The sequence below is a fragment of the Loa loa genome (genome assembly GCF_000183805.2).
Source record: "Loa loa unplaced genomic scaffold supercont3.42, whole genome shotgun sequence".
Lineage (NCBI taxonomy): Eukaryota > Metazoa > Nematoda > Chromadorea > Rhabditida > Onchocercidae > Loa > Loa loa.
Genome location: NW_018108222.1, coordinates 269,567 through 279,415, shown reverse-complemented (window position 1 = coordinate 279,415; position 9,849 = coordinate 269,567). Strand labels below are relative to the sequence as shown.

The following is a 9,849-nucleotide window of genomic DNA, read 5'->3' as shown; positions in this document are numbered from 1 at the left end:
TTAAAAATCACCTTTTGAAATGGAACTTGGACGACTAGATCCTGTAATACTTTGTTCTTCTGTATCACTACCGTATCCGAATTGTTTTGCATCAGTCGGAATTCTGCTTGGGATATTTCTTTCTTCTTCTCTTGCTATACTTTCTTTTTCCATCTCCAACATTTTCTGGGTTGCAGTAAATGATTCTGTCACTACATTTGATGTAACTGACGGAACTGTTGCACTGAGCAGTTCTTCACTGCTTTTAGATTCTGATGCAATGAACGTTTCGGAACTTGTATATTCGCTGCTAACTGCTAATTCTGGAGCAAATGAAGTTTCAATAACATTGGATGATAACTTTGGCCCAAATGTCATAACTGATTCTGCATTTGACGATATGGATGAACTCAATTCGTTTTCGCTTCCATATCCGAAATCTTCAGGACCAATAGGTATTTTGGCTGGAATCTCTGCACTATTTTCTGCATAAAACTCTGATACAGTATTTCCTGCAGTGGTTGTCATTGATTCAGGGCCTATCCAAGTAGTTTTTGATGAAATGCTGCCCATTTCATTTTCTACTTTATCTGATGTTTCCATGGATTTAGTACCTTCAACTTTAAATTCTTTAGTAGTTTCTAAATTAGATTTGTCTGTAGTTTCCATACCAGTAACTTCTTTTGCTTCTTCCGTTACAGCACTTGTGTCACCGGTTAGTTTCGAAAGACCCGTTTTCGTTACCTTCGTCATTGCAATAACTTTTGGAGCTTCTTCACTTATGCTATGCGGTACCGGCGTTTCTGCTGCACTCGTTATTATATGCATCAGTGTGCTTTCCGAAGCATACCGTGAAAATGTTTGGCCAGGAATAATAGAACTACCAGTTTCTGAAGCTTCCGCAGTTTTCACGGTTTCATGAATTACACCCGAATGTGTTGAAGTGTTGCCTACACTGGCAGAGTATTGTAAGGAAGTTTCAGCGCTTCCGATTGTAGAATTTGTTTCATTTCCTGTAAGACATCCCACTGGTGAAGTTTCTGTTGCTGAAGGTTGCTGGATGGATTCAGTTTTTGTTCCATCAGTAAATTGCATTCCTTGTGTTGTTAAGGTAGATTCAGCCATTGCTACCGAAGTTTTGGAATCCTGAGTTTGTCCAATTAATTCTGCTTCCGTTACCTTTTGAACTCCTCCACCGTAGCCAAAATCATCCGTATCTGTTGAGATTTTATTGGATTCTATTTCGGCTGATACTGTTTCAGCAATAGGAGCTTCTGTGAATTTTTCACCCTCAGAAACTGCATAATCAGAAGCTGGTGATTCTGTCAAACTTGTGAAGCTTGTAGTTTCTTCACCTACTCTTGCTTTTTCACTAGATTCTGGTATTGAAATTGAGGTATTTGCTACGAATTCCTGTTGTCCTGTCAGTTCTTTATCAGATCGTGACAACTCATTAGTTGGCTCCTCACCTGCGGGATAATAATCCGAAGGGTTAAATAGTACTCCGGTAGCAACGTATCCTGGCGCACTCCCACTGCTTTCGCTTGTTGCTGCTATTTCTCCACTTGTAAGTTGTTTGGTAGATTCCGTCACACTAGCGCCTTTGACGTAATCAGCTTCTCCTCCAGTAGATTTTTTAGCTCCCTCACTCTCACTAAATTCTGCATACTGTTGGCTTGAACTCGGACTTTCTGTTGTTTCTTCTGCATTTATGGTAGGTACTGAGTGCAATTTATTGCTCCTCTCAGTGATTCCTTCTTCTCCTCCACCATAACCAAAATCTTCAGCACTAATTCTTATTGTACTTGACCCATACCTCATTGCTTGTTCTCCATGAGTTGTAGGTTGTTCGAGAGGTGCTTCTTTATTAGACTCATAAGAACCATCAGTATCAGTAGTTACTGATAATTCTCCATATCCTAAAGGTTGTTCCGCAGTTCTGACACTTTCTCCAGATACAATTGTTTCGCTTGGAACTGCTTGTTCAATAAAAGGTGTTGTTACATCGCTAGTTTCCGTTCCTTTTATCGTTGATTCTGATGCTAAAGTTTCTCCACCGTATTTTATGGGCTGTTCGGAAACGACCGATATTCTTGTTAACAATTCACTTGGTTGTATAACTTCTTCAGGGGTTTTTGTGGCAATAATTCCTGATCCAGTTAAAGCTTCTTCACTTGATACCTGTTCACTAGTACCTGCTTCACCATATCCTACTAACCCTTCATCATATTTTGATATTTCACTCGTTTCTTCTACTGCCATTGTTCCTTCTGACGCTGTTGTGCCTTCCATGGATTCTGAAGCCTTAAATAATCCAGTGGCTCCATACTCAGCAGATACAGAACTTATAAATACTTCGCTTGATGTTGTTGATGTATCATCATGTACAATTTTTTCCTCAGCATGACCTGTTTCAGTATCATATGGTGCTATAGAAGATGGTTCAATTTCCTCACTTGTTTTTTGCAAATCTGTAGCTTCTTCTTCCCCGTATGTCGATCCTGCAATATATTCTGGTATCACTGCACCATATCCTGGTAACTGTTCAACAGATGTAAGAGATGCTTCCTTGAAAAATCCTGTCGTTTCGCTTACTCCCGCGCTATGTTCTGTTGAATCTTGAAGATCTGGTTCTGTTACTGTATCTTCCAATGCTGTACTTCTTTTTCCGTCCGTTATTTCGGTTTCTGTATTTGTTCTAGACAGAGTAGTTGCTTCCTCAATCGATTTCGACAGTTGAGATGCCGATTCTTCGTTCAATCCGGGTAAACCTAATTTAGGTAAACCTTCTGGTTTATTATAAGTTTCATAACCCGAAATTCCTTCTGTTGATTCGATGACTGGAGAAGTTTCTGCTTTTGAGACAACAACCCCTTCAGTTGCACTGTATGAGGTATCTGTTATAGTACTATTCGTTACCGGCGAAGTAAATAGTTCACTTGTAGCTTCCTCAGTTAGCAACGATTGTGTTGTTAAAACGGATTGGTCGGTACTCTTTTCTGTCTCAAGCAAAGTTATTTGACTGAAATTTTGGTATGCAGCTATGTCGGTTCCAGTGACACTTTCTTGATTTTGATATGTGTCTTCTGATACTTTTGTCTCTGTGATCTTTTCTTGAGAGGAATAAATTCCTTCAGTGCTTGAATCTAGCTTAGCGTTTTCACATTCCGTATTTTTTGTTTCTTCGCCACTTACTTTTGAATTTGCAGCATCATAAGTTGTCTCTCCGACACCGGATATTACTACTGGTTCTACTACATGAGTTCCTGGCAAATTACCTGAAATGCTACTGGGATTTTCCTCAGCACCCGATACCTCTTTGACAGTTTCAGAGCCCACTCCATAACCGAAATCTCCTGCAACGGTTTGTAGATTCACTGGTTTTGTTTGCGCATGTGTGATGCTGTCAATGGTGGACGATTCTGCACGTGATTCGGACTGTGCAACTTCAGTAGCCTTACTTGGAATCTTTTGTGCTTCTGTTTTCAGTGCTGTTTTGGCTCTCACAGCTTCCGATACTGCACCATGTCCTTCAAGTACTGATTCTGTCTTCTCGTCCTCAAATGTTGACATTCCAGCAACTTCAGTACCGATACTCTTACTTTCAAATTGCTCAGTGCTGGCACCATAACTTTCGTTTTCATCATCTGTTAATGACACTGCACTGCTTTCTTGACTACCAATAGAAACCTCACGTAGTTCAGTAACCATTTTACCTTTATCTGTTCCCGTGGATGTTTTACAATCTTCCGCACAAGCCACCTTGGTATCTTCTATCAGTTCCCCATTACTCACGTTTGATTCAGTTACGCCTTCTCCCGTTTCCTTAAATCTTTCTTCAGATTCCATAGAACTTGTAGCTCCTTTGCTTGTTGTGATAGAGGAAAGCCCGCTGTCTTCTCTGATACTCGTCGATGAGGTTTCCGCAATGATTGCTCGTTGCTCTGCTTCAGTTTCCGGAACACCACCACCATATGGATTTACAACATCGGGACTCAATGATACTTGCATTACTTCAACTTTTTGGTCCATCTCTGCTGTTTCCGGTTCTTCCCCCGGTGGCCCATAACCACTTATTGATAACTGATGAATATTCTTGCCAGATGATGACAATGATGTTGCATGATCTTCGAGATTCATAATTTGTGTATTTGTTTCAACATCCAGTAAATATTCATCTGTTTTTCTTGGATTTGCTTCACCGTACACTCTAACCACAGCATCATTAGCTGATTTTTCGATTCCGGTTTTGGATACGTTCACATAATGAGCCGTATTAACTTTATGATTAGTAAATTTGAAAACATTACTCTGAAAAAAGTTTTTATTTATAACATTCTTGTCAATATTTCAACAATAAACATCGAGTGACTTTGCAAATTCTTATTTCATAAAAGACTTCTTTTTATCAGAATTTAATTTAGCAAATATCATTCGAGTTCCAATGATATTTGACAAAATTTCTGTAGAAGAATTGAAATTTGAGGAATTTTTCCTAGATTTAAAAAGAAAACAATAAATACCTTCTGATGTGCTGTTGCTTGTCTGTATACTCTTTCTGATCTTACTTTAAACATCGATAATAAATCATCTATTGAAGATGATAACGAAGTACCATCTTCTGCAAATGAGAACCTCTTTTTTTGAAACGGCAAAAAGCAAAAAGTATGTTGGAGAAATTTTATAAATTCCAATTTACCCTTGTTTTTGACTTTCAGGAATAAGAATATATATACAATATCATGTTTTGAAGAATTTTTAATTTTCTAGGAGAAAAATTATTTCAAAAGTTCAGAATCCGGTCTTGGACAAATATTTGAAGCAGAGAATTAGGTTCATATAGTTGTAAAGGAACCCAAAGTTTTTGTACTGATTTAATGTTAGCAGAGATATTATATTAAAAAACTAGAAATACCCACCAGCATTTCCAGATTGGAATTTTTAGCACTAACAAGTGACTACAATCACGAATTAAATACAAGTTTCTCAGAAGTAACACGTTACATTTACCTGTCACCGTGACATATTATGTAGATTTGACATCTATCATTGATTAGATTATTGTTTTAAAAAAAACCTGAGTTTTACTTTAAATTAAAATAACTAACGCCGATGATTTTCTGACTGAGCAGATGCAATGGCAAATAATAGAAATATTGCGACAACCATAGTGGAGATTTGTTCTGTCATTGCTGACAACCCTCAAATTAAATAAATAATTTTTCCTTTTTTTTTTTGAAGCTATAAATGTTTGGGATGAGAAATCGCAAATGTAACAATAAGAAAACGAACAGTTGACAAATTTGCATTCATAAGAAGAGCAAAATTCGCAAACATAAAGATGTTTGGAAAATAAAAACAATGGGTAAATTGCAATATCCTATAGTAACGAAAAATGAAAAGAACAACTGCTTGCGATGATTTCGAAGCTTATTTTTGGATTAATTATGATTACACCTTGCGCAACTTCTCTTTAAGATTATCTTTGAAAATGACCGCTAAACGGTGACGGTCAAAGTAAAGAAACCAAAATCAAACCAAATTTTAATCGTTGATTTGCAGTCTTATATTACTGTTTGCAATTATTTGGCAAAGATTAAGCGACGAAAAAACTTCCCTTTCATTTGATTTTCTTTACTTTGTTGTTCCAAAAATTAAAAAAGAAATTTCACATTTCAAATTATGTCAATAAATGAACCGTTTGTCAGATGAACAATAAGGTTTCTGAACCGAGAAAATAATTAGGCAGGAGAAGTTGACAGATGAAAACAGATATTATTAAAAAATAGAATGCTGGATAATTCACAAAACTTCGTCATGCTACTTTTTAGTTTTGAAAAAACTCAAGACTAAAAAAATAATTTTGCAAAATTTGTTTCAAAAATAAAAAACCAATTACTGTCAATACTCACAGAGTCTATTATAACCAACAAGTTATAATTTTTTAATATCTTTCAAATAGTAATTTTTGACTATCTCTGATGAAGTAATTGGGATAGATGAGTCATTAAAAGATAATTTCAATCTAAAATTACTTCTGGATAAATTAGAAAATATCCTTGTCATGACAACATACGTGAACTTTATAATAAGCCTCATGTTATTATCACGTTTACTGAAATAACGTATTATTTCAGGTTCCAATAATAATGATGACATCTTGAATATTGCAAATACTACCAATGAGTTAATTTATTATGCGTATTTATTTAAACTTTCTGTCTTACGGTATTCATTCACCAAATGTTAAATTTCGTACTGAAAGAGAAATTAAATTTGACAATGTTAACAATTCCAAACTTTCAGGAGAAGAATATATCTTTCTATAATTTGTAATTTGTAAAATTGTAAAATGAATGAAATAAATAATGCTGAAGAATCTCCGTTTTTTTTTTTGAAAAACATGAGAAAAAGGCAGTAGATGTTTTATCAAAGTTTTTAAAAAGTCAAAGAAACATTAGCATTTGCAAGCATACAATCCAAAAACTAAAAATTAATTATTTTATGATTACAATAATAATTTGTTGAATGATACTAAGAAGCAATTTGACCATTTCAAGCACCAATTATGTCAAACGATTGATCATGTTGATCATCGTTTACATGATGGCTAATCCATTTGACCATTTGACAATTATCCTAAATAAAGACCATTCGAAAATTCAATAAAAAAAAAACTACTACCACTACTAAACAACAATATCTGCTTTTAAATTATTGATGAAATAATATTACAAAGAAATTCAATGATTAAAATGATCGATCTTTTACCATGAAAATCATTTGTAATCTTTGAATGATTTGTAAAAAAAAAAAACATCAAAATTTCTCATGAAAAATTTCAATCATTTTAAATTAAATAAATTCATTTTCTCGCAAAATAACGGATTAAGTTGCTGTTTTTTCCTTTAAAAAAACAAAAAAAAAAAGAAGTTCCGTTTGAGATAAAATGAAAAATGATATCGACCGTACCTGTGTGAATATATATTATCAATCGGTTGATTAATTGGTCGTAAAAGAAAAAGAAAGAGAAAAACAATGATGGGTTAAAAAACGTGAGTAATTATTTGTCGGGGTAACAACAAATGTTAACTTTTTAAATTTAACTAATTATGAATGCTTAGTATTAATTAATGTTTTAATGTCTTCCACTTATTCCGTTTTTGGTTGAACTATCAGAAAATCTATGGGAATAGAATACTTATTATTTAGTGAAAATGATTTATGTTTTAAGAAATTAACATCTAAAATTTCATTTGTTTTGTGACTAAATATGTAATGAAACAAATAGGAATGGATGAAGTTGTAGAATAATATAATTCAAATTGTTTTAATTTATTCTAATGTCCTGTATTCCAAATTATCCCTTATTCTTGGTCATTAGTTTTTTCATACCTGGATATTTGTTTGATGACTATCATGGAAATTTAAAGAATATTAAAATTAAATATTCATAACAAGTTGCAAATGTTATATTCAGATAAAACAAATCATTCTTAGACTGACGACCAATCTTCCTGTAACAAATTTTCTTTTTGACATAAGCTGAATGAGTTTAATTTTAAGTGAAAACTCATAAATATATTTAAATTCATAAATATATTTAAATAACATACATGCATTTAATTCATAAGTACATTTTTTTTTTGAAAAATTCATAAATACATTTAAACATAGTAGCATATACACTTTGATTGAGTATGATAAATACGATATCAGTTCTGATAAATGATTAAATCATCTTCCCCATCTATTTTTGATCACTTTTTTTCTTTATTTAAAATTCTATAGATATTCTGTCCCCATGGAATTTATTAGTAAATTTTAAGAACGAAGAAGAGTTTTTATCATATGGCTATGTACGATTTAGAAGTTATTAATTAGTTAGAATGAATTTAATTACTGTTGCGATTATTTATACTTAAGTTGTATTGTTTCTGATGATGTTTTACAGATAGAGACTTTTTAATTAGGCAAAAAAGAATAGGATGAAATGAAGAGTAAAAGGAATTATCATTCTCTTTACATCTAATTTATTTCCGTTTAAACTCAATATCTGCCACTACTTGAACCTCTACTAAATGACATTACTAAAAACATTTCCATATAGGTGCACTGCCTTCTAAATTAAAGTTGTTTTCAATTAAGCAATTGTATTTTCAAGTTAACAATGTACCTGATGACTGAAAAAAAAAACAAGTTCTAAAAATTCTTGAAAACAAATTTACACTACAGTAAACAAACAATTTACATGTGTTTATTTAAAAATAGTAAAAAATATTTGTAAAATTTAATTTAATTAATTAACTGGAATTTAGCTTTCTTTGTGTTTTCAAATTATCACAAATACAACTTTTAAGTTTGTAAGGGGTAAAAATGGTGTCATTTTTAAATTTAGTGCAAACAAACTTTGCCATTTAATCAGATTTTTTTTCAAATCATTCAAATAAACATCACAAATTATTGGAACTGTTCAATGATTATTTTACATAGGATTTTATCAGCAGAATATCAAATGTAATCAAACTGATAGAACATTTTTATCATTTAAATAGCACAGAAACTTAAATAAATAGTACAAACATAATGATGAAAGAGTGGACAATGGAGAAGGGCAAGTGGACAAGTGAACAATAGCAGAATTTATTTAAGAATTAATTCTGATTTTTCAGAGAATATTGACCGACAAGAGAGAGAAAAGAAGAGAGAGAGAGAGAGAGAGAAAGAAAGAAAGAAATCTGTTAGCTTTTAAACTATTTCTTTCCATATTTCTTCTTCGTTTTTTAAATGATTTGATATGTTGATCGAATAGCGATCGTTATAAATTCGTAATTTTTCTTCCTTATCGTTTTTTTTTTCCTCTCTCCCTTCCCTCCCTCTTAGGCAATTAATTAGTTAAATATAAAAAGAATAGTACAAAAAATTGATAGGTTAAACGATAAAAACAACGATGAAAACTTGTTGATAATGAGAGAATAGTGAAGAAGATTGATTGTTAAGGAAACTACGGTAAAAATCATGATTTTTAGTATATCAAGTTTCACAATCATGATTATGTAGTAATGTTTAGTTTTGTATTTTTAATGTACTTTAATGATTAATTTCTTTGTTTTTTTGTATTTGATTATGATTATAATTATTTAACTGTGTTTTTTCTTTTTTTTTTCTTCTAATTTTGCAAGAAATTTAGGACATCAAAATAATCTTTTATATTAATTTCAGAATTTATAATTTTCATGATTGTATAAATATAAGTGGTAAAAAATAGTTATTCAAATAACAGTATTATGTTATTCCATCTTTATATCACTTTCGAATTCATAATTGATAGAAATAAATAAGCATAAAAAGATTTCACTGTCGTATTACTTTTAAATATTCAAATACACAAATCTTCTTCCAATGATAAAGTTTTGGCTTAGATTTGAAACAGCAAACAGTTCTCTTTAGTCCATTTTATTACATACACTTGTATCTTTATAGAATAAAATTAGAATTTCCATAAATTAGATGAATAATGTTTCCCTGCTCATGCTCCATTTTTTTCATATTTGACAAAAAAAAAAAGTTAGTTTACAAAATACATTATTTTGTAGAGAGAGCGAAAAAAAAAATCTTGGAAGAAATTTCAGTAGAATGAATACTAACTTAACTTATATACTAATGGTAAAGTAACTTAGTCATACTTGAAACTGTGACCTATGGATTTGTTCAAATACTGTAAAATAATTGATTTAACGCAGTTTAAATTGGATTATTAGCGTAGAAACGTCATCTGCCAATTGATTGTCATCTGTTATTTCGTTTTATTCACATGAATAATTCGAGCTTGAAAATGAAACTATCCTAAAGATTTGAAGGAGGAAATTC

General features: G+C 32.0%; 1 protein-coding gene across 1 annotated transcript; it reads right to left on the bottom strand.

Moving 5' to 3' along the window:
• Positions 1–5,169, bottom strand: LOAG_02844 (hypothetical protein; the record flags this gene model as incomplete). Its single annotated transcript, XM_003138381.1, has 3 exons — positions 1–4,290; positions 4,503–4,600; positions 5,088–5,169. 3 exons carry the CDS (start codon positions 5,167–5,169, stop codon positions 1–3), a joined length of 4,470 nt encoding a protein of 1,489 aa, XP_003138429.1.
• Between the last annotated feature and the right edge of the window lie 4,680 nt (positions 5,170–9,849).